We start from the raw sequence: 26,837 nt of genomic DNA, 5'->3' as shown, positions 1-26,837 counted from the left end.
CTGCTTACTCATTCCCCAATTGATGGGCATACCTGCAATTTCCAGATCTTTGTCACCACAAAGAGAGTTACTATAGACATTTTAGAATATAGAGGTTTTTCTTTTTCCCTAATCATCTTTGGAAATAGATCTAGGAGTGGTATTGCTGAGTCAAAATGTATGGACAGTTAAATAACTATTTGGGCATAATTCCAAATCTCTTTCCAAAATGACTGGATCAGCTTAAAGATTCACAATCAGTGAATTCTCAATTTTTCGGAATTCCCTCCTACATTTTTAACTGTCCCCTTCAATCATTTTAGTCAATCTGATATGAATAAAACGATATCTCAGGTTTTAATTTACATTTCCATAATCAATAATAATTTAGATAATTTTTATATAATTATAAATTGTTTGTATTTCTTTCTTGGAAAATTACTTGTTCATATTCCTTGAACACTTCTCAGTTGAGGAATGGCTTTTATTCTAATAGATTTTTTTATTTGGTGGTGAGACCTTTACCTGAGAAACTATCTTTAAAAACTTTTCCCAATTTTCTTCTTTCCTTTTTTTCCTTTCTTTCATTTTCTTTTCCTTCTTAAAATAATATGTTGTTTACAAGAAACACATTTCAGAATGAGAGATATATACATAAAGTAAAACTGTAGGGTTGGAGTAGAGTTTATAAATACATACATACACACACACACATATAAAAATTGGCTTATATTGTGGGGTCCACATATAGATTTCAAGGCTTCCTGAACTTGTTTGGGGAAAATACCTCTAACTGAAACCAAGCATTTCCTTTAAAATTTAAAACATTTATAAGAGTCATCAACTAAAGCTAGTACATGCATCTAGGAGGAAGTAGAAGAATTTTTGATCCTCTCCTGTTCTAATACATCATAGTACCCTGTATTAAACTTAAGAAACCAACTGACCAAGTTCATAGAAAACTCATTTTGTACCTAAATTTCACAGGCAATATATAAATTTTGAAATTCATATGCAGGTTATACATCCATTGGTGTCCCCCTTCTGCTAAAGAAGCCTGGGACACAGACAAAAAAAAGATTGAGTCTCTGGTTTACAGGATTTTGTCAAGATTTATGCAGTTATTCTATTGCTTCATTGCTGGGCAGATATTGGTTCAGGTTCTAAGTATCTTTATGGTAGTCATTTATTTTAAACACTCCAAGACAAGAAGACAAAGTGTCCCATGAAATGGCCTTGTTTTCTTCTATCACAAATAAAATCATTTCCATGTATTCCTTCATTTGCCTTCTGAGCAAAGCCTGAGAGTCATTTTTTTCATTTGACTATTACTTCTACCTTCATCTATTAACAAAAATATAATCTTTAATAGATCTGAAAAAGGAAATAGCAAACTGTTCCAGTATCTCTGCCAAGAAAATTCCAAATGGGGCCATGAAGAGTCAGACGTGACTGAAATGACAACAAAAACAACAATATTGATTATTTTAGGTCAGTTGCATGATTTTCTTTAGTCCTAACCTGGTTTCTATCAGGATTTCAGTAGATGATAATACTCATAAAATAGCAAACAATAGATTTTTATAGGTCATTAGAACAAGAAGAAAACTTAGAAAACATTAGTACCTTTTTTTTTAGGTTTTTGCAAGGCAAACGGGGTTAAGTGGCTTGCCCAAGGCCACACAGCTAGGTAATCATTAAGTGTCTGAGACCGGATTTGAACCCAGGTACTCCTGATTCCAGGGCCGGTACTTTATCCCCTACACCACCTAGCCACCCCTAAACATTTAGTTCAGTCTCCTGTTTTTCTACAAATAGATAAATGACTTTCCAGAATCAAAACCCAAGTCTCCTGATGTCCCTTCCATGTTTACCACATTTCCAGTTGCAAATTTTTATATATTATCTGTCTATTTTAGGTACACACTGAGTTTTTTCAGTTGGTCAATCAAATTTAACATAAGACACTATTGGAACAAGATTATGCCTAAAATTTCCTCTGCTTATCCTTGATAGCATGTACTAGCTTTAACTGGAATCACTAAATAAAATATATAAGCATGAAAAATACACATACAAACACACACACCCACAAGTTTCTACCAACAAACCCTCATCTAAAAACTGATTTTATATAAAATAATGCAGTGAATGGAACAAGTGAGTCTGGAGTCAGAAAGACCTAAGTTCAAATCTGATCTCAGACTCTTCTTAGCTGTGTGACTCTGGACAAGTTTGCTTCAGATACCTTATCTGTAAAAGTGAACTGGGGGCAGCTAGGTGGTGCATGGATAGAGCACTGGCCCTGGAGTCAGGAGTACCTGAGTTCAAATGTGGCCTCCGACACTTAATGATTACCTAGCTGTATGGCCTTGGGCAAGCCACTTAACCCCATTGCCTTGCAAAAACCTAAAAAAATAAAAAAAAACAAACAAAAAAAGATAAAAAAGACAAAAAATCTGTAGTCATGAAAAATGTTACTACAGTAATCATGCAATAAGAGTAAACAGTACACCCCCAAGAAAAGAGATATCTCAAGAAAAATACAGTTAAAAAAAGTTTAGCAATCTGTATTCAGCCACCGTCAACTCTGTCTTTGGTATGGATAGTATAAGTCCTTCAGAGTTTCTTGGGTCACAGGATTGCTGAGAAAAGGGAAGCCATTCACAACTGATCAGACTATAACATTACTGTTATTTTTACATTTCCCATTGCATCTGCTCATGTAAATTTTTTACTAGGAGTATCTATCCATCATTTCTCACAACAGAATTGCATTTCTTCATAATCACATACCACAGTTTATCCAGTCATTCCCCAACTGATGGGAATCCCCTCAATTTCCAGTCCCTTGCCACCAGAAAATAGTTGCTATAAATATCCTTATGCATATAGATCATTTTCCTTCCTGTTTTTTATCTCTTCTAGTATATCGATCTAGAACTGGCACTTCTAGTTCAAGACATAGTTTTATAACCTTTTGGGCATGGTTAGAAATTGTTCTACAAAATTGTTACATCACTTCACAACTCCTCCAACAGCTCATTAATCTCATTTTCCCTCCTTTCCAACATTTGTCGCCTTCTCTTTCTGTGCTATTAGTGAATACAATAGTATAAGGTAGTACCTCAGAATTGTTCCAATGCACATTTCTCTTATCAATAGTGTTGACATTTAAAAAATGATTTAAATAGATAGTATTGATAACGTTGTCTGAAAACTGTTAATATCTTTCAATTATTTATCAATTGGGGAATGACTTTTATTTTTTATAAATATAACTCAGTTCTCTATGTTTGAGTATCTGTAAGGAAAAAATATTGAAACAAGTTTCTTGGAATATCAGAGAAACTTGTTTCAATAGTTTTCCCACAGTTACTATCACTAACTATAATTCCCTACAACCTATACCCTCCACCCCCATAATTACTCTGTCCCTCCTCAAAAGTGTTTTGCCTCTGACTACCTCCTCCCACAATCTTTTCTCCCTTCTATCACCTCTCCCCTTTCTCCCATCCCTTTTCCCTTCTACTTTCCTTTAAGGTAAGATAGATTTCTATACCCAATTGAGAGTATATGTTATTCCCTTTATGAACCAATTCCAATGTGGGTAAGATTCACTCACTTCCCCTCACCTTCCCTCTTCTTTCACTCCACTGCAAGAACTTTTTCTTATCTCTTTTATGTGAAATAACTTATTGATTCTACCTCCTCCTTTCCCTTTCTCCCAGTACATTCCTCTCATTCATTAACACCATATTTTTAATGTATTATTCTTCAAATTCAATTTCTGCCTGTGCCTTCTCTCTCTTTCTCTCTCTTTATGTATATATATATATATATATATATGTGTGTGTGTGTGTGTGTGTGTGTGTGTGTGTGTCTGTGTGTGTGTGTGTGTGTGTGTGTGTGTGTGTCTGTGTGTCTGTGTGTCTGTGTATCTGTGTGTGTATAGTTTGTGTCCACATAATGAGGAAGTTCATGAGTTACCATGACCAGCTTTCCATGAAAGAATATAAGCAGTTCAACATCATTAAGTCCCTTATGATTTGCCTTTCCTATTTATCTTTTTGTGCTTCACTTGAGTCTTGTATTTGAAGATAAAATTTTCTGTTCAGCTCTGGTTGTTTCATCAGGAAAGTTTGAAAGTTCCCTATCTCATCATTTCTTCCCCTGAAAGAGCATGTTCAGTTTTGCTAGGAAGTGGATTCTTGCTTGTAATCTAAGAACTTTTGCCTGCTGAAATATCATATTCCAAATCCTACAATCCCTTAATGTAGAAACTACTAAATCTTGTGTTATCCTTATTGTGGTTCCATGACATTTGAATTGTTTAATTTTGGCTGCTTGCAATACTTTCTCTATGACCTGGGAGTTCTAAAGTTTGGCTATAATATTCTGGGCAGTTTTCATTTTGGGATCTCTTTCAGGAAGTGATTGCTAAATTCTTTCAATTTCTATTTTATCCCCTGCTCCTAGATTATCATGGCAGTTTTGCTTGATAACTTCTTGAAAGATTAAATCTAGGCTCTTTTTTGATCCTGCTTTCAGGTAGTCCAATAATTTTAATTTTTCTCTCCTGGGTCTGTTTTCCAGGTCAGTTGTTTTTCCAATGAGATATTTCACATTTTCTGCTACTTTTTCATTCTTTTGGTTTTGTTTTATTGTTTCTTGATTTCTCACAAAGTCATCAGCTTCCCTTGGCTTCATTCTATATTTTAAGGAATTATTTTCTTTAATGACTTTTTGTATCTCCTTTTCCATTTGACCAATTTTACTTTTTTTAAGACATTCTTCTCCCCATTACTTTTTGGATCTCCTTTCACATTTGACCCAGTCTGATTTTTAAGATGTTATTTTCTTCATTATTTTGTATCTCCTACACCAAGTTGCTGACTTGATTTTCATGATTTTTCCTGCATCACTCTCATTTCTCTTTTTAATTTTTCCTCTACCTCCTTTACTTGATTCTCAAAATCCTGTTTGAGCTCTTCCATGGTCTGAGACAATTCACATTTTTCTTGGAGACTTTGGATGTAGGAGTTTTGACTGAGACATTTTCCATATGACCAGAATAACTGCCTATAGTTGAATTTTTTCCTTCTGTTGTTTATTCATTTCCCCAATCTCTGACTTGATTTCAACTATTTGTAAGGTGGGACTCTGCTTCAGGGTGAATGCACTGTCCCAAGTTTTTGAGGGTGTTTGCAGCTATTTTCAGAGATACTTCTAGGGACCTGCAAGTTTTCAATTCTTCCAAGATTTTAGTGGTTATGACTACTCTCTTTGCTTATGGTCTGGTCTGTGAGTGACCTTAAACACTGCTTTCTGCCCAGGAACTGTGAGGAGAGTCCTGCTCCATTTAGGCAGCAAGCTCTGTTATGCTACTGCTCCTCTTCTTCCTGAGACTCTGACCCAAATCTGAATATGGACAAAGCAACAGAATCCTGCCTAAGTGATAATTTAGAAATCATTATAAGCTCCCTCTGTCCTCCTTATCATCCATCAGCTGAGAGATCCAGAAGCAACTGCTACTACTGATTCAATGGCTCTGGAGGCTTGCTCCTAATCTGCTGGGGTTGGGTCTGCACTGCTGGGGTCTATGAGGCTTGTGCTGGGCTGGGCTTCAATCTCATCCTGGTGTGGCAGAATTTTCCTGCTGACCTTCCAAATTGTTCTTGGAAATCTCTGAATTGGGAGGTCTGGAAGACAACACAGCTGCCACTGACCCAGTTGCGTGGCTTCCTGCTCCTGGATTGCTAGGATCAGTTTGGTCCAACCTGGCCTGTGAGTCCCAGAATTCCTCTCTCACCCCTTCCCCAGGATTTTACAAGTTCTCTTAGGCTAAAAAATTGATTCACTGATTTTTTGGGGGTTCTGCCACTCTAGAATTTATTTATTTGAGTCATTTCAGGGATGGCTAGGTGGAGTAGTGGATAAAGCACCGGCCTTGGAGTCAGGAGTACCTGGGTTCAAATCCGGTCTCAGACACTTAATAATTACCTAGCTGTGTGGCCTTGGGCAAGCCATTTAACCCCATTTGCCTTGCAAAAACCTAAAAAAACAAAGAGTCATTATTTGGAGTGGTTTTGGGGCAAGTTCATAACTTTACTCCACTACCTTGGTTGTGTCCCTGTCCATTGTCATTTCTAAATAAACAAAGCCTTAGACGAAACAAACATAATTTAAAATTCACTTCCTCTGTGGACTATCAATGGCCATTCAACTCACTTTCTAGAAAATAATAAATAATCAAAACCACATGTCATACTATCACTGTTTCCATTAAAATGCATGCATTCATACACACATGTATATATGTACATACTAAATGCATGTATATTTGAGACAGTGGGAAATATATCAATATGGAAGTTGGTGAATGTAAGCTAATTTTGGAAAATTTGTAGGAGAAATTGGATCTGTTTGGTTCAAACTATCTAACTAAAATCATTAGGAGCAGATTGTACAAGTCAGAATTCACTTTCAATACAAGTTTTCCCATCATTTGTTTACTGTTCGGAGAACATAAAAATGTATTCACTAACTCCAAAAGTTTGTTCTCAAAAGCTTTTTATCTGCCAAGAATATAACTTGGCAGAATATAACCCAGGCTGTGCTGAAACAAATTAAGAAAATATTAAAAAAGGAAATCCAAAAGGGCACCATTCTCTCAAGTTCAAGATTTAATCTTCATTTCCTCTTACCATCTGATACTATTTTTCTCTTGTGATCATCCAAACATAACAATAGGAAGAGCATGTTTTGTACACTATGATACATGTCTTCCTCTTACTGACCATGAATTTTTTCATCTCATCCTCTGGGTTTTCTAAAAAATAATTTTTAACTCTCAGTGCTACTATACAATCGAACCCACTATTCCATGATGCTTTTTCTCTTCCTAGTTTAATCTGTTGTTTATAATTTGGATTATGGATCAATAAATTGGACTTGTAGTTGTATCTAATCTTGAAGCACTTGAAGCACAGACTATCCAATATTAATATCAATAAATATTAGGGGGATAGAGACTGGGAGTGGATCTGTAATTTCATTCGAGTGAAAACTCCCAAGTCTTTGAGATTTGCTTAGAGGACTCACTAAAGATTCAGAGTCACACACCAGTATTTGTTATAGGTAGAAATTCAACCCACATCTTCTTGGTTTCAAGGCTGGCTCATTATCCACTATCCCATGTGGTATAGTGTACAATTCAATAGAACACCCAGAAGCAATAATTATTATCAATCAAAATGAATTATTTAATTAACAGAACAACATAAGATTATATATAATTTTTTTGTAGAGGTTAGAAAAGATTCTGACAACAGATCTATGAGAACATTTAGTTCACATGTAAGATTTCTTGAAAGTATAAAGTTCAAGAAAATGAGCTAGAAAATGCAAAATTTATTTTTTAATTTATTATTTATTTTAACATTCATTTTAAAAAAATGAATTTCAGCTTCTCTCTTTCATCTCATCCCTCCCCAATGCACTGTGAAGGCAAGAAATGTGTCATTAATTATACATGCGAAAAATGCAATAGTTGTAATGTCTTAAAGTGTAAAGCAAATAAAAAAGGAAAAGAGAGAAAAAAAGGTTGCATAAAAATATATTTATAAAAATCTTAATGAACTTTTTTCAAAATAATAAACTTAATTTTTAATGTAAATATCACCACTTTTAATGATATAACCATAAAATCAGAATGAAGACAGCTATTAAATAGCTGTTCCTCTATTTTCATTAGCAACATATTTCTTCTTAGTTATTGTTTGTTATTATTTTGAAGATATTATTCTAGGTTGTTGAATTTTTTAAGTGATGTAACACTTCCCCAATATTTGACAAGATTCACTTCCCAAAATCTTACTTTATTAATACTAGGCCAGGTAGGTCAATGGATCACAGGATTTCCAGAGGACTAGTGTGATTTGTTCATTTAAAGATGAAACTGAGGTTCCAGAAGAGTTTAAATGACTTGCTTGACACCAAATAGGCACTATTCATTCATGAATAAATTTGAGTTCAGGTTTTTTGATTCGAGAGTTTTCTACCATTGTGTCTAGTTTCAAGAACTTGTATGTGCAACTTATTACAAATTGGAAGTATTTAGCAGAATGCCAAAACTCCATTTTTTTCACAATTAGGATACTGAAACATAATAGTATTAACATAAAATCCACATTCAGAAGAAAAACTTCTCTAACCACAGAAGTTCAGAGTGGAAGGAATCTCAAAGGGCAAATAGCCATACAAATTTCATGTGGAGATCTCCAATAATGGGAAGCTCACTACCACTCCCCAAACTAAATTTTTTTCTTCAAGAAACAGGATCCCTAGGGAATCTGGGAGTTTTAGCAGAATGTTGGCTCATTATGAATCAACATTGGTTCACAGCAAGCAGGAAAGATGTTATTTACCTGACTTAAACCATAGGTCACATTATAAGTAAATTAGATGAGCAAGAAATTATTTTTATGACCTATGGATTGAAGAAGTTCATAACAAAATAAGGGACAGAGAGAAGCAGAGAAGATAAAATAGACAATTTTGATTATATAAAGTTTAAAAGAATTTGTACACACAAAACCTGGGGAGGGGGAGTGGAGAGGGGTGGTTTGAAACTCAGCCAGTTTATTATACAGAACTGAAGGAAAATATAGGAACAGAATAATGGGAAAGTACTGAATTCTAGATGTGTGGAAAAGGCAGGGTATATCTGGAGCTTAAGGATTCAGGAGTAAGATGATTAATCCATTTTCAGGAACAAGTAAAACAACCAATGTGATAATAGTATTAGACTTACAAAAAAGGAAATGGAAAGTTTTTAGAAACCTCAAAGATTTAGTTGTTTGTCTATTCTGTTCTCCTTTTAATCTAAGAAATAGCTTCAAGGAGCAATTAATTTAGTGAGTCAGCTATAAATAGGCTGTTGTCAGAAATGGTAGTTAACTTCTCAAAACCACCACCTGTTAATGGGTCTGTTATATTCCAAATATAACAGGGGGAGAGGGCAGGACTTGTGGGGTATTTAAGCTTAGGACATAAAATAGTTGGAAGCCAATTCTCTATCATCCTCCCAAAACAAAGACATACTTTTGCTTTAAAAAGACAGGTATTTAACAGAGATTAAAATATCATGTACTATTAGAGAAGAGAATAAGGAAGTAATAAATATAGTAATATATCAAAAATTATTCCTATAATGAAAACAAATCTTAGTTATAATCTTCTTGTTATTTCTGGAAAGAAGATACTACCAAATTACTTCTCCTAGGCTCAGTTGGGCATATTTGAACATGAGGCTGCTAGATTTCGATTTCCTAATAGGAAAAAAATCTGAAAAGCAAAACTACCACTCCTCAAATCAGCAAGGTCATGGCAGACAATAAAATGAGTCTTGTGACTTCTTCATTATTGTCCTGAAGAGAAGGAATAGTAAAGATAGAGTCAACAGATTATAGCTTTTTCATTACCAACTAGAAGGAAAGTATAAGCAAAGTCAAAAAACAAATACTCCAAAAAACCTGGAAGATGCATCACCTGCACTGCCAATAACATCAAGTCACATAATTCTAGGTCCTGTGCCTTATTAGTGTTCAAGGTCATTCTCAGCTTCCAAGAGCAGGGCAATAATCCAGATTCTAACCTCTGTTATTGAGGGGAATCACTTTGAAAAGCAGGTTTTTTATTGCCTTCTTTCCATCAAATAGATATTAGTTGCCAACTATAATTTTGTCAAGGGTGCTAAGTAGTGGAGGGGGAGAACTGAAGAGTTTTCATTGCATTGCCTTTATAGTCAAGAAGCAACAACAATGGGTGGAATACCGGGTCTGGAGTCAGGAAGAACTGAGTTTGAACGAAACTTCAGACAATTACTAGTTATGTGACACTGATCAAGGCACTTAAACTCTTGTCTACCTCAGTTTCCTCACCTGTAATATAAGGATAATGGCATGTTCCTCCCAGGATTGTTGCAAGGATTAAATATTTGTAAAGCTGTTGTTTGTCCTTCCTTCTCAAAGAGGACCATGACATTAAGAAAGATGTCAGGACTTGCAAATGAATTGGATTTAAGTGAGGGAGGGCTGTGCAAAGTCACTAGACTCATTTGTAAAGTATTTAGAAGTCCAAAATTACTTTGCAAGAAAAGTATTTCCAAAGTACAGCCTACAGTTCAAATAAAATTAGTCTTATATACATAGTTTTTTAATGAGATTATGTAAATGAATTAGAGATTGGACCTGTGATTTCACAGGTAGAAAGAATTTCATCATAAAGAAACTCATTTTCTGCCACTTAAGTAGTCTAGAGAGAACTATCTAGTTTACTTAGAGGCTAAGTGGTTTGCCCAGGACCATAGTCAACATATGTCAGAAGTAGAGCTTGAACCCAAGTATTCCTGGGTGAGTAGCGAATTCTATACTATGAATGAAGAAATATTGATTTAAAAGAGGTAAAAGAAATTATAAGTTTAAGCACTTTTAAAAAACACAATTCCTGTATTTATAAATAATCCTTCATTACTTTTTCCATAAAATATTTTTTATATCTTTTTTTTTTTGCAAGGCAACGGGGTTAAGTGGCTTGCCCAAGGCTGCACAGCTAGGTAATCATTAAGTGTCTGAGGCCACATTTGAACTCAGGTACTCCTGCCTCCAGGGCTGGTGCTCTATCTACTGTGCCACCTAGCCACCCCCCATAACATTTTAAATCTAAGAATACTTCCAAAATTCTTCTAGTTAGGACAGTCTTGTCTGCATTGAATCCACTGTGGCTAGTAAAAGACCTGGGATTTGGAGGACATGAATTCTAATTTAGTTAGTTAGTTGAAATTTAGAAACTTTATGTGGCTCCTCTATAAAATAAGGTTAAAACCAAATCTTATCATAGGATTGTTCTAAGAAATTCTGAATAAAAGCAATTTTCAAGAATAAAAAAAATTTAAACTCCCACTTAACTACAGTCACATTAGTTTGAAACTTTCTACTTTATGATTATTTCCTTTGCCTTTTCCATTAAATCCTTTCCATAGACAACCATAGTCTAAAAATAATAATGAATGTTACTATGTGCTTCTCTGTCACCTCAAAATAGCTTCTGAAAGGCACAGAATTAAATGATGGGCATAAAGGAATAGGAACCAATTCTCTGAGTATTATGTGGTTATGCTATAATGTTAAACAAATAATGCAAATGGTAAAGAATATTAAAGAGTAATGCTCCTGATAAAGAATGAAACTATAAGAAGTGATCTAAAGCACATATTTTTATAAGGCAGAAACACAACATCTGAATGAGCTCTTTTGCATTTAAAAGTAGTATTAGTAACAAGATGAATTACTCCTTTAGTCCCCCTTACCAGAACTTTGCATGAATTCTAAAATTCGAGTTGGTCAGACTGGTCTTACTGACCAAAGATCTACTGGGACTTGATTTTTACTAGAATCCTCAGATGTTCAGGGTAATTGGCAAGAAAAGCAAAAGAGAGAAAACTGAGATGCAGTTTTCACACTCATCTAAATTCTAAGTAGCATAGAAGGAGAGAGAGAATTATACTCTGTGGGTTCCAATAGCACAATGCAGCCAATCATTTCTATCCCTGTGGATACCGTTCCCCCTTCAGACTGCAGCCCACTCTTTTCTTTGAAGTAAAATTTAATTATAGCACTCAAGCAAAATAGGATTCAAACTTTTCACCTTCATTCTACCCACAGCGTTCTTTTTTAAATGTCATCTACTAAAAGAAATGCCAAAAAAAAAAAAAATCCTTTCACTCAACCGATAAGCCAGGAATACAAAATAATACAATGTTCATTTTAATCTGTGATTAAGATCTCATGAAAAAAATAAAGCTTTTAAAAGGTTCTTCCATACTTCTGATCTCATGGATAGGTCACCCCAAATATGAAGGTCGCAACCCCATTCATGTCTTTTCTTGCCTATATCCTCCCAGAAATTTTCTAGAGGGTCTATTCAACATGCCGAGGCTCCTCCTTGAATTCAGCTGACATTGCAGAGAACAAAAGCAAGTAGACTGTCCACTGATTCTTTAGCTGTCACCATATAAACTCTCCTAATTCCTTTTCTGATGACATCTCTGAGGCTTTTTCTCCTCTCCAAGTTTTAGTTACTAATGTATCCTTATACAAAAGGGCAATACAGAAGAATGATTTCTAGATCTAGTCAGGTGACTTGGAATTGAATATTGGCTCTGCTACTTTTACCACTTATGTAGAACCACTTTCCTCTCTCTGTACTGTTCACCTGTAAAATGGGAGTAGGGTGCAGAGCATAAATATCTTCTATATTTACTATACTACAAAAACATACACATTCATGAAATGTATACTTATTCATATAAAAATATACAAATACTTCTCTCACTGACATAGTTTTACAAAGAAAATGAGTCAAAACTGTTTGTTAACTGTTCTAATGAAATATTCTTCATTTAAGTGAGTAAATTATGTACCTTTTGCTATAAACAGGAAAAACTCCAAGCTCATCACCAGATTTCATACATAATTTAAAGTTCTAACTAGTAATAACAATTATACTTTTCAGGATTGAATGAAAAAATAATTATTTTTCTAATTTTTAGTTACCATGGATATGCCAAACACTGTATAATTTATTCACAAAGAAAACAAAGTCCCCAAATTCATTTTATACCATAGTTACATGGAAATAAATGCATATTTAGTTATATTTGCTAGAAAACATGTGAGAAACATATTGAAATTGTTTGCCACAATATATTAATTTGTCATTTATTTTTAAAAACCTCATGCAGTACGTTCTTAAAGATGTAACCAGATATCCAGCAACCATTATTTCTGAGGTATGATAAATTTTGAGCTTAAATTTTAAGAGATTAAAAAAATTTTCTAATAAAAAGATTTTATTTCTTTTTTAAGTTTAAAAAAAATCTAAATATGTTCACCATTCCAAAAAATTTGGCAAATGAATATAAAAATAAGGAAATCAGTCATCTTCTGAATCACTTTCTTTCTTTGTTGGGAGAGAGCATCTAATGGAAGACATCAATTTATCTTCAATCTGTTTCTTAGGATTTTCCTCTAGATCAGTTTTGATTGCTCCGGATTCAGAAAGTTTCCACTCGAGTTCTGTAAGATAAAGGGGGAAAAGAAGGACGGAAGGGGGTGGGGAGGAAAGCCAATTAATTTGTTTTCTTCCTGAGGTAGTTCATTCAAATTTGCAAAAAATTTCCCACATGGAAAGCAGAGTTAGCCTACACTGAAAGACAGTGTGTTAAAAAAAAATCACAACTATTAATAAGGAAAAAACATCAATTCAAATCTATATGAAAACAAGAAGAGAAAATAAAATTATTTTTCTCTAGGCACAATAGTTTCTTAGATTCAATAACTTTTCAGGGAGAGAAAAAGAGACAGTAATTCTATGCAACAAAAGAATTAATTTTCCTCAATCTTGCTAGCAATCTTTAAAGCTAATTCCAGTTAGACAAAATATTATCAGACTCTAGAAATTTCTAGATTTCAAAAGCTATGTCATACAGATGACTAAATTCCATGATGACTATCTTCAAATCAATATATGTGCCCTGGTTACTAAAAAAACTCCATTAAAAAATAGAGAAATTGGTTGCTGAAGCTACCATTTTTCACTCCAATTTATAATGAGATTGAACTCTACATATGGTGGTAGACTTTCCTGAAGCAAAACTAAATGATTTATTTTTCTCCTGTAAAGGGAAAAATTCAAGCAGAATATATTCTGTTTCTACATGCAAGATTAGAACAAAATAGTCTGGATTTTAGTTCAGTTGTTCTTTAAAGTGAAGCAATATGGTGATACACTACTAAAGTACTATTAATAACATTCATGACTAAACCAATTAATAACTGCATGATTAAACTCATTTTTTTCTATCTCATAATGCTTTAGTCAATATTTTGATTTTTAACTAGGTGATTGATTATGAAAGCTCAAATCAGATCACTCAGAATAAAATGATGTCATACTATTGTCATACTTCAATTAAAATCTGTGACTCTTTACCCACTGGTTTTTATGAAAAGATATTTCATAAAAGATTACTATACCTATTAAACTGGGTATAACTAGCTGAAAGATTTTCACTGGACTTAACAGTTTTTGGCAGACCAGACAACTTGCTACATTACACCTACTTTAATTAGAAACAGTACTAAAGGTTAACCATATCTGTAAGACACAAAAGGAGTCTTATCTTAGTGGAGAATCTCATCATCTAAAACTTATCAACCCCCAAATTCTACCACATTTGAAAAGAAGACCTTAAATACTATAGTTATATACTTCATATGTTAAATTATGTACTTCATGTTAAAGACTTAAGAAAAATAAAAAGCAGATATAGTTTTCAATCTTCATAGTTCTAGTGCTATTAAACAAATGACTCAGTCTGTTAAAAAAGGTAGCTTGCCAGAGTGGATAGAGTACTGATTTCAAAGCCAGGAGATCTGGGTTCAAACCCCACCTTTGTTATTTACTTACTGTGTGACCTGGAGCAAGTCACTTATATCTTTTGTACTCTAGGCAAGTTACACGGACAGAACAGCAGTAGCAAAGGGAGTTTCCTCATGAAAGTGTTGTCAATTATAGTCTTATGTATATATAAAAATGGGAACATAATGTGTTTCAGTAAAATTTTATGAATAATTGTTAGCATTAAGAGTAATATCTCTCAGGAATTAAGATGGTGATACAAGTTTAGTGTCTCTTCACTTCTCTCAACACCCCTCCATCCCTTCCCTTAGTTTTTCTCTCTTCAATCTCCCCCTGAAGTGAGCTGATTATCTATGCAGATGATACTAACACCTATATAACTAGACTGAGTCCTGAGAGCCTGTAACTATCTTCCTGTTGGACATTTTGCCTGGTTATGCCAGAGGCATATCAAATTCAACATATCCAAACCAGAACTCAACTTCCCCAAACAATATGCTCAACTTCTCTATTGCTATTAAAGAAACCACCATTCTTCCAGTCACCCATGTTTGTAACCATAGTCATCCTCAACTCTTCATTCTAATTCATCTCATGTATCTTATCAGTGGCCAAATCTCATTTCTATTTCCTTGACCTCTTTCACTATATACATACATATACATATATATATATATATGTATATGTATGTATATATCTTTTTTACCATTCACAAGTCACCATTCTAGTATAACAATACATCCAGTCTACACTAGTCTAATTGGTCTCCTTGCCTTGATCCTCTCCTCACCACATCCTATTCTCCAGACAGCTACCAAAGTGGTTTTTCTAAAGGAAAGACATGTCATTTCCCAGATCAAGTAACTCCAGTACCTTCTTCTTGCTTAAAACATAGAGCTGTCCAAAATGTGGCCTACCTGTAGGTTTACCAAAAGCTTTAGTAAATGAGGCTGAGCTACCATGGAGCTCTCACTAAAATGGCAAATTAAAATAAATTGTCTATTGAAAAACTTTTAAAAGGTTGGACAGTCCTGGCCTACAAGATTACATACAAGCTCCTCTCTTTACCAATTAAACATAATTAAGCGGCCAGTGATTGTGTTTTCCTCATTTGTGATATGGACATAATATTCTGCAACTACACCCCATAGTTGTTACAAAAATCAAATGAAATAACTTATGTAATAATACTTTGCAAACCTTAAAATAGTAAAGCACTGCTATTATCACTTAAAATCGTTCACAATCTGGCCTCATTCCATCTTTCCAGTCCTTCAAGGACTCTCTAGTAACCAAAGGTCTCCTTTGCTGTTCTTCACACATGACAGTCCATCTCCCATCTCCATACCTAGAATCCTCACCCTCATTATCCCTACCTCTTAGAATTCCCAGTTTCCTTCAAAACTTTCCCTGTATGAGGCCTTTCCTAGTTCTCCAAGATTACAGTGTCTACTCCTTCAAAGACTATCTTGTATCTCTAAGTGTCTCACATCACACACACACACACACACACACACACAAAAACACAAACACAAACATGAAACACACACACACATTTATATGCATATTGTCTCCCCTAATAAAATATAAGCTCCATGAAGACAGGAACAATTTCCATTTGTCTCTATAATCTACACAATTTTCTAAGACCTAAGGTTGCAGGTAAGGTTTGAGCTGCAATGGTAGACAAATTTCCTCACCTGTGAAGGTGAATCAATGAAATCATAGGTTTAGGTCCTATAACTAACTTAGTGCTTAGGTCAAATTCTTGTTGACTGTCACTAAAAATTCTTATGTAAAAAAGCAAAGAAAAAAATCAAGGGTTTGATAGCAGTTGATTTTTTAGTAATGCAACCTTTAAAAAAATAACACCACCACTCAAAGTTAATAACTGACCAAAGATAAATAAAATATGAAAGCTTTTTTTCCTTGATCATTGATCATAACATTATATTTGCTTTCTGCCTCTCAAAAATTTATTAAGACAATGTGAACTGAATTACAGCGGGACTCATAGCTTTGTAGGTTTTACATGAGACTCCTTACTTACCATCCTTTGTTAGGTTCATGCCACCAAATACTAGAGGGCCAATAAACTGGGCCTTGATATCACCCTCAAGGTAGACAAATATCGTGGGCAGATTCCTGTCGGGATAGTTGGGGATGCATGTTGTTGAAACAGACTTGATGAATTTCACATCAGGAAACTTCCTTGCCAGTCCACTAAAGTGCTGGTTTATAAGTGTGCACAGAGGGATTCTGTAAGAGAGAAAATTCACAAAAGAGGCTCAGTAAGCTAGGGAAAGCAGAATTTATACAAAAGATTTAATTTTATTTTACCTGATAAATATCATATTTAAAGTGACATAATTTTAATGTAAAAGGACACTTATTTCTCTCCTTTTTAAACAAAACCTGATAAAACTTTTAGAATCTAGAATATATATATGGTAAGTAAGCAAACAATTCCTGCTATTAATACATTAAGTTCATGATTACTCTTGTAAGAAAATCTATTGGACAAAGGAACATGTAGAGGTATAGAAGACAGCAGAAATAGTTGAGAATTACTATATATAGAGTAGGCAACCCAGGCATTCACAAGAATGACTAATTGGTTATTACTGGATTCTGTTTCTCAACACACACAAATTAAAAATCAAATTTTTCAATAAAATAAAAATTTTCAATTTTAGCCAGTTAGAGAAAGATTGTCAGATCATAAAAATAATAAATATGAAATCTACTTTTAAATAAACATGTAGCTCGAAAAGAACATGATTTTTCCTAACAGTGGTTCACAAAATTCACATGTTGAGTAAAACCAGGTTGAATAGGTTAACACTAATAAACCTTGAAATCTCAAGACTATTAACAAAAAAAAATATTATTTCTAAGTTATTTATCAATGAAATCTAAAATGTCTACTCAAAAGTTCAAAGCAAAGAAATACCTTTAAGAAAGCCTAAGATTTGACTTACCCTTGTTTGTAAAGGTGCAAGATTACCCACAAGCCCTTGCCAGCTTTGGTAACCTCTTCAACATAATCCTTCCCTGATATCTCCAAAACTTCTCCAAATTTGTTCTTTAGCTGAGTTGCTTTCCATTCTGCAAGCCTTTGTTGCCTGTAACATAGAATAAGGAAGACAAAAACATGTGAAATTCACCAAACTCACTCAAATTCATTCATATATGCTTTGTGAAAAAACAAACAAAAAACTCCCAATGATTGAAATAGTATAAGCACCCACCACTCAAAGTGGCAGGAATCTGCCAAAGGGCAGAGTGCTCACCATTCCACTCAATGAATAGGCACTCCACAGTGACTAAGATGGGAGACATGACTCTCAAAAGTCAAAATCTTCCAGTGTCCCTCTCTACCTCTCCTAGGGCAGACAGAGAACAACAGCTACTAATCCAATCATAAATCCAGATTAGCCCAGGTTCAGGTCCAGTTCAATTAACCCAGTCCTCAGTCAATGCATAACTTGAAGACATGGCTTAAGATCGCCACTTCCCTTAATAAAATATACTTTATGGACAATTTAAGGGATTCTATGCTAAAGGTAGTTTTGACTGTACAAAATTTTCACCACCAGTAACTTCTTACACATAATCTAGTACCAACTTTAGAACCTAGCCTCCATGAAAGATGTGACTCCACTGTACATGTACAAAGTAATCTTTGTTACTTTGCTTGGAACTGGTTTTATACATAAATTTTCATTAATTATGTCCAAGGAATCTGGTTTTATTTGTCTCAAAAAAAAAAGAGAGCACACTGTACAGCAATTTAATTATAATTCTTCCAAATGTTATCTCATCCAAAAAATTATTTTCCCAAAGACGTTTCATTACTATACGAAAGACCATAAAAGTCGCATAAATCTAACCTGTACATTTCAATAGCATGCTCATCTTCCTCATTAAATTCATCTTCATTTTCTTCTAGTTCTTCCAAAGTCATATCTTCATATGTTTTCACTGAAATGAATCATATGAGAAATAAGTAAAATTACCTACAGCAAATGAAAATCTTTGCAATATACTTTTATTCTCACTTTGTTTCCCAAAGCAGTGCATACTCACTTTTATCAATACCTTGGACTTTAAAAAAGGCTAAACAATTAAATTACACAACTAAAATTTAAACCTGAAAAGAGTAAGCACAGTTGAAATGATTTATTTCCAAAAGCACCGAGGATCCCATCTTACCAAATGCTTGCAGAACATCTGCATCTGAATGTTTCACAGGCATTCTGAATGTCTAAAATCAGAAATTATATTACACTCCACTGCCCTGAGTCAAATTTTCCATTTCTGTTGGGGATACCAATCACCTAGGTTCACAGTTTTAAAGATATTCTTTGACTCTTCCTTCTCCCTCAAACCCACTCAAATTTAAAATTAGTTGCCAGGTCTTGCCAATATACCCTCTATTACATCTCTTGCATCTATCTATGCCCTTTCCTCCCTTCATGGAGCTTCTATTAGAGTTCAAGTCAGGATCTATTTACATTTTGCTTAGACTACTGCAATAGTTTTCTACTTGTTCTCCATGTCTCCAGTTTCTCCCTTCTAAAATATGTCCTCAACACAGTTGCCACACTGACACTCCTAAAAAACAGACTTGAACATCCCATTCCTCACCCCAAAAGTATCTCAATGACTTCTTGCTTAAATAACTTGTAGTGTTCACAACTCTTGTTATTTAGGGATATTTACTTATCATGTATTTACCCCCATCATCATCAAATGAGTTTTCCCTTCCTCGAAAGAAAAATAGTTAAGCAAAACCAACTGACAATAACCCTATCAGACAGGATAAGTCACATTCTACATCTACTCATCCACTCACGTCTCCACACAAAAGAGGAAAGTACTTTTTCACCTTTTCTCTGGAGCTATGATGTAGAATTATGACAGTTCACTATTAAACTCTTTAATAGCTCCCTCTAGTTTCTAGAATAAAATAGCAAATCCTTAGCCAGAGAATTAAAACCACTTCAGCCATCCACTTTTCTAATCATGTTTCATCTAACTACCCTACTCCTCATGCTCTGTTTAGATTAAAATGGTCTGCTAGATATTCCCCATATACGAATTTTTTATGATCTCTCTTCATGTCAAATAACCCCCCTCCCCCATTGAAATGAATTCCTCCTTCAATGATACTAGATAGAATCCTAGTTTCCTTCAAATACAGTTCCTATTCCATCTCTTACACCAGGCCCGCCCTGATCCTTCCAATTGTGAGGACAGTCTTCCTCCTGAAATAACTTTGCATTTTCATACTTATGTAGATGTTTGCTTTTCAATCCCCAGTGCCTTACCCTTTGCCTTGAACATAAGAGACACTCTATAAATGTTTGTTGAATTAGTCTGAATAAAGGAAGACATCAGTAAGGAGTTCCAAGAGTGAAATTTAATTTACCTGACTCAATTTCAAAAAAAAAAAAAAAAGAAAAAAATCAGGAATAGGATGTCTCAAATTTAAAAGTTAAAGCTCTATAAGAAGTCTAAGAAATCATCTACTAAGTTAAACAATAATGGACAATCTATTTTTAAAGACACTGTTCTCTTAAAAGAGAAAGCATGGGGTGGCTAGGTGGATAAAGCACTGGTCCTGGAGTCAGGAGTACCTGGGTTCAAATCCAGTCTCAGACACTTAATAATTACCTAGCTGTGTGGCCTTGGGCAAGCCACTTAACCCCATTTGCCTTGCAAAAAAAAAAAAAAAAACTAAAAAAAAAAAAGAGAAAGCATGCTGTAGTGTTCAGATGGTTGGACTTGGGTTTCATTCTTGACTGTGACACTAGCTTTGTGATCCTGTTTATATCACTTACCTGGTTTATATCATTCTACTTACTGATCATTCAGTCAATCAAATCACTGATAAATAACACAAGCAAATGCATTAGGAGTTCTTCCACCAGAAAATTTCAATGAAAAACTAACCAAAAGCAAACAGACTTAGACTGACTTTTTTTTGAACTTTTTTTAAAATCATAATCTAAATTTGTAAGCTCTATCCACATGTTCATCTGCATAAGGACTCCCAGAATCAAAGATGTGTGAGAAAGGAGATGTGAAAAGACAGTATCCTAATGCACTATTAGTGGAATACTGAACTGGTCTAAGCAATCTGGAAAGCAATTTGAAACTGTGCTCAAAAAGTAACTAAATGGTACATTCTTATGCCCCAAAATAACTTAGATTTGCAAAATATTTTACAAACAATTATCTAATTTTATCTTTTTTTTTTTTTTTGCAATGCAATGGGATTAAGTGGCTTGCCCAAGGCCACACAGCTAGATAACTGTTAAGTGTCTGAGGCCAAATTTGAACTCAGGGACTCCTGACCCCAGGGCCGGTGCTCTATCTAGTATGCTACCTAGACACCCCCATTTAATTTTATTTCAATAACAACACTGGGAATCAGATGAGGAAGAAACTGAGGTAGGTAGAGGTTAAATGATTTATCCTAGGAACACACAGCTAATGTCTGAGGCTGCATTTGAATAAAGGTCTTTCTGACCCCACTGCTGTTTTTACCTAGTTACCTACCACTACCAGGCCTATCACAAAAGAGAAAAAAGAAAGAAGCAAAAGACTAACATATAAAAGATACTTTTAGTAATACTTTTTGTTATAGAAAAACTGGAAACAAAACAGGTACCTGTCAACTAGAGAATGGCATATAAATTATACTATATTAATATAATAGAGTATTAGTAAACCACAAGAAACAGCAAAATGGATGGAGTCAGAGAAACCAGGGGGAAAGTTGTGTGAAATGATAAAGAAATTAGCAGATTTGGATAATGACATATATAATGAATAGAATGATAAAGAAAAACAACTTTTTGTAAAGAAAAACAACTTTGAAAAACCCAAGAACTCTGATCAATGCAATGATCAATCATGATTCCATAGGAATGATGCTACCCAAACTCCTGAAAAAAAGGTAATGGACTGGGTCTGTAATATGAGACATACATTTCTAGACATAGCCAAAACTGGATTTGTTTTCTTGATTGTGTTTATTTGTATGAGGGAGTATTTTTGTTATTGTTTTTTTAATTGAGAGCAATGAGTTAATGATATTGAGGTCAACATATATAAATAAATACAAATTCATAGCTCCATATAGAATCATTTTTCTGTCTGCTAGGTATACAGCAATGTTTGTCAAACTAATAATTTTTTTTTAATGTAAGGGATATTTGGTGCAACTTAATTCCACCCCCGCAAGTAAGCAAATCAAGGCCCAGAGAGTGCTAAATAAACTGTTCATGGTCAAATAGTTGATTTAAGGCAGAACCAGTATTAGAACTAAAGCTTCATCACTATTTTAATCTAACACTCTTTCCACCATAATGAATGCTTGAATTAAAAAATAAATACATTTGGGGCAGCTAGGTGGCACAGTGGATAGAGCACCAGCCCTGAAGTCAGGAGTCCCTGAGTGCAAATTTGGCCTCAGACACTTAATAATTACCTAACTGTGTGGCTTTGGGCAAGTCACTTAACCCCATTTGACTTGCAATACATAAATAAATGAATGAATAAATAAATACCTCTAAGTCCACCAACCAGATAAAAGAATAATCAAGGAAATGAAAGGAATTCACCTATTGACTGCTGAAGAATGTGCTTCTCTTCTTCTTCTTCTTGCTTCTTTTCCAGATCTTTCAAACTTTCCTTTGGGGGCAATATACCCTTCTTGCGCAGGATATCATTCCACTCGGTGTCTGCATTGGGGTCCTAAAATAGTAAGATCAAGGATGACTTTAGGGATCTCAAGTTCAAGATAAAACGAGTATTGTGATTCTCAAAGTTGGCACCAGAAGGACTATTTGGCTTACAATAGGGAATGGTAGACCGACAGCTGAATTTTCTTGGTTAGGCCTTGGTTAACCTCATACTTCTAAGGTAAGTCTGTAATGCCTCTCAGAGCTTCTGCTCTCAATTCTTCTTGTTTTGATAGTACTCTCTTTTCCCTTCTCCTAACAACTAACATTTAAACTTCACAACATCTCTTAGAATAAGATTCCTTCAAAGCATAGGTCTCATAAGAGGCTTTTCATGATGGTCCCAGTTATTGGCATTCTTTCCCTCTTACTACTATGTATTTGCTGGTTTGAGTAATCTCCCTGAGAATATAAGTTATTTGACATTTTTTTGTATCTATATCCCTAGAACACAGAGGGACATCAAGGGCTCTTAAATGCTTGCTGATTAAACATACATTATGTATCCCTTCCAGTTACTGGCACAGTAACAGTAACATTTGCATACATTTAACAAATGTGTGTCCAACAAAAATGAGCATATCCTTTCATCCAGCCAATACCACTACTGGGTCTGTATGTACCCTGAAGAGATGATGAAAAAGGGTAAAAACATCACTTGTACAAAAATATTCATAGCAGCCCTGTTTGTGGTGGCAAAGAATTGGAACTTAAGTAAATGTCCTTCAATTGGGGAATGGCTTAGCAAACTGTGGTATATGTATGTCATGGAACACTATTGTTCTATTAGAAACCAGGAGGGATGGGAATGTGGGGAAGCCTGGAGGGATTTGCATGAAATGATGCTGAGTGAGATGTGCAGAACAAGAAAAACACTGTACACCCTAACAGCAACATGGGGGTGATGTTCAACCTTGATGGACTTGTTCATTCCATCAGTGAAACAATCAGGGACAATTTTGGGCTGTCTGCAATGGAGAATACCATCTGTATCCAGAGAAAGAGCAGTGGAGTTTGAACAAAGTTCAAGGACTATTCCCTTTCATTTAGAAAAAAAACTAGATATCTTATTGTCTGATCTTGTTATCTCTTATACTTTTCCTTTCTTCCTTAAGGATGTGATTTCTCTCTCATCTCATTCAATTTGGATCAATGTACAACATGGAAACAAAATAAAGACTGACAGACTGCTTTCGGGGGGGGAGTAAGATTGGGAGAAAAATTATAAAACTTAAATAAAATCTTTAATAAAAAAAAATTTTAAAAAAAACAAATGTGTGTCTTCCAACATCAAAAGAGATCCATTGAGTTACTTGCATATTGACTGTGTCCCAAGTTTAGGAAAATTTTTAGATTAGAAAAATTCAGTCCTGTATACTACTTTCAGTTAATAAACTACAAGAAAAATTGGACCTTGTCAAAAAGGGGTATCCTTTTATTAAAGACACAATAGTTATAGGATTTAAGTTCAAAATTCAAAACCTACTTCTGTAACTTTTTTCAGTGGCCTTGCACAAAATCACTTAACATCTATCAGTATCACTTTGGTCATCTGTAAAAATCAGATGGATTAGATATCTTCTAAATAAATTTCTTCTGGGGACAGTTAGTAGCAAGCCCTGGAGTCAGGAGAACCTGTGTTCAAATTCTGCTACAGATGCTTACTATGACCTTGGGCAAGTCACTTAACCCTATTGCCTTGCCAAAAAAAAAAAAGAAAAATTGTTTCTAGTTCTAAAATGATTCAATGTAAGGCAGGGATAGAATCTGGTTTTCTCCCAGAGAATAAACTCTTTCTAACCAGACCAGTCAGGAATATTCTCTGAATTTATTTTTTTAAGAGTAGCTGGGGGGACAGCTAGGTGGTACAGTGGATAGAGCATGGGCCCTGAAGTGAGGAGGACCTGAGTCCTAATCTGGCCTCAGACACTTAATAATTACTTAGCTATGTGACCTTGGGCAAATCACTTGACCCCATTACCTTGCAAAAAAACAAAAAAAGTTGCCCAGGAAGTAGGGTTGTCTGCTCTTCCTCCCTCCCCTCATTTGTATTTTGTCACCAAAATCCATAAACAGGCCAGAGGAATGTACTCCTCAATCCCAATTTGAGACTCGACCTTGTCTTTCTGAGAACAGCTCTCTGTGCATGCCACGTTTCGTGATTCAAAATGATTCAATGTAATTAATATTTTTTCCTTTTCTCTAAAATGGGCAGAATAATCTCTAAGATAATCAGACAAGAAGCGAGGTAGTACAATAGAGCTGGTATCAGATGTTAGTGGTAACATTGGGCAAGTCATTTAACCACTGCCTGCCTCAATTTCTCCAACTGTAAAATGGAGATAAAAATACCTAACTCCAAGGGTTGTTGTGAGGATAAAATAAGATATTTGTAAAATGATTTGCAAACCTTAAGACTTCATTCAAAGCATAATTAGGGACAATTTCTTTCAGGCCTCAATTGCTGGCATTCTCTCAGTCTTACTACCTTGTATTTATCTGAGTAATCTGCATGAGAACAGATGTTGCTTGCAAAGCTACCATGCAAACTTTTCAATTATTGTAAAAGTTAGCAGCTATGATTATTACTAATATTATTGATATCATTAATTGCTCTTTTATAGTTTCCAATTTTCAATTTCCTTAAAGTCAACACCATTGCAGATTTTCTAAATGGGGCGGATAATAAAAATTTTACATTTCAGGCAAAGGTGTGTAGGGTAGAAGTTTTTCAACTCCAAGTGATTGCTTGGATCTGTGACTTAAATCATATAAATGAGAAAATGACCTCTTACTAATTCTGGCCTGTAACTTTTATTCAACTTAAAAGTTTTAGACCAGGGATTTTTCATCTTTTTATGTTCCCCATATTCATCTAATGCCCCTTCTTAAATATATTAAATAAAAATCATAGGAATACAAATGAAATCAATTCTTTTGAAATAAAATGTTAAAGTTAACAGAATTTCAAATGAAACCAATTACAATGAAATAGTTATCATTTTTTAAAAACTTTTTGGACCCCAAGGAGAGAATAGTCTGAATCTAATCTTAATCTTAACCAGTCTAAATGATTTGCCAGGTTCACATGCTCGAAATAAGGAGCTGAACCCAGATTTTTCTTACTGTCCTGCTTCCCTGATCCCAAATGAATAATAACCAGCGAGCACTTTGATCCTGTTTTAAAGCTTTGCTTTATAATTATCCCCATCCTGCATGTAACTGGGGAAAATAAATGAAAACAACCCTTGGTTCTGGGACAGAAGTGACTGGCTGGGGTCAAACGATCCAAGCGTGAAGACTATTCCTGACCCTAGGTCTAGCAACGCGCTGACTCCTTAACCCAAGAAAGCAGAAAAGAAGAAAAATCTCTTTAAACCAGAGCTGCCAGGGCGTCAGCGCAGACGCTGCACTGCGCCTGCGCCGGGCCCCGCGGAGGTCTCCAGGCTGCGCCCGCCCCGCCGGGCCCGCGCCGGCCATCCGGGTCCCACCTCTGGCCCGGGAGCTCCAGCGTTCGGAGAGGTCGGCTTCTCTTCCTCCCTCCCTCCCTCCCTCCCCTCACCTGCATCTCGGCGCCAGAGCCCACAGATAGGTCAGAGGAAACTGCTCCTCAATCTCAGTGCACTGGGCCCCGAGTTGTGACTGCGCAGGCGCAAGGCCGCCTCGACCCCGCCCAAGCCAGCTCATGGCGAGCCGCCACCACGCCCCCCCGCCGCCGCGCTCCGTAAAACCAGCAGAGGCCGAGGCGCCTCGCTTTGGCCGGGAAAGGAAAGCGTCTGGGCGAGCATGCGCACAGCGCGCCTGAGCGGTCATGCGCGGAAGATGCGGGATGGGGCCTCCTCATTGGAGGCATGCGCAGGATTCCGGGAGGGCGTGAGTTCGTATTTAGGTCATGCGCAGAAAGGCTCCGGTCTCATTGGCGGGTTATTGTTGGCTGTTGTTCCGGCCTAAGACTGCGGGGCTTCCATATAAGGGCTGAAAAGTCCAGCCTGAGGGCCCTGGGGTCACCAGGCAGCTGAGGGGGAGGGCGGGCAGCGACTCCGGCCCTTCCCTCCCCTGCTTGTTAAGGGCGGCTAAAGACAGACATTTTTTATGACTATAATACTCCGGATCCCTGAGAATCGCACCATTCCCGTGAAGCGCCGGCAGGAGGCGCTATGGACGCGCTTTTCTCTGTGGGATGCTAAACCCGGTGAGCCTTCATTCATGATTTTGCGCCCACCCTAGTGCATTTCTCCCCGTAGGATACTTTATAAATCCTTGTGGAATGAATGAATGAATGAAGCGCCCGAGCCCTGCCCTGCTGGGGAAAGCACCAGACGCGAGTTCGAGTTCAGACCGGAATATTTTTGTTTTATTTCTTTGCTCTTCCAACACCATCCCTTCTTTTTTTTTTTAAGGTTGTTTTGAGGGGTTTTTTGCGAGGCCATGGGGCTAAGTGGCTTGCCCAAGGCCACACAGCTAGGTCATTATTAAGTGTCTGAGGCTGGATTTGAATTCAAGTCCTCCTGACTATCCCACAGTGCCACCTAGCTGCCCACCCCACTTTCTATAATTTTAAGATTTGCAAAGTGCTTAAAAGTATCTCATTTAATCCTAACAACCCTACAAGCTTGGTTC

At 35.7% G+C, this 26,837-nt stretch overlaps 1 protein-coding gene across 1 annotated transcript; it reads right to left on the bottom strand.

Moving 5' to 3' along the window:
- Positions 1 to 7,270: 7,270 nt before the first annotated feature.
- On the bottom strand, positions 7,271 to 25,903 carry PDCL3 (phosducin like 3). The gene is made up of 6 exons (XM_074213804.1): positions 25,780 to 25,903; positions 22,098 to 22,230; positions 18,357 to 18,447; positions 17,445 to 17,588; positions 16,514 to 16,722; positions 7,271 to 13,118 (listed from the first exon to the last, which is right to left on the bottom strand). The coding sequence occupies exons 1-6, from the start codon at positions 25,783 to 25,785 to the stop codon at positions 12,976 to 12,978; spliced, it is 726 nt and encodes a 241-aa protein (XP_074069905.1). The 5' UTR covers positions 25,786 to 25,903; the 3' UTR covers positions 7,271 to 12,975.
- Positions 25,904 to 26,837: the final 934 nt, after the last annotated feature.

The sequence above is a fragment of the Macrotis lagotis genome, chromosome 1 (genome assembly GCF_037893015.1).
Source record: "Macrotis lagotis isolate mMagLag1 chromosome 1, bilby.v1.9.chrom.fasta, whole genome shotgun sequence".
Classification (NCBI taxonomy): domain Eukaryota; kingdom Metazoa; phylum Chordata; class Mammalia; order Peramelemorphia; family Peramelidae; genus Macrotis; species Macrotis lagotis.
This window is presented reverse-complemented; position numbering and strand designations above follow the sequence as displayed.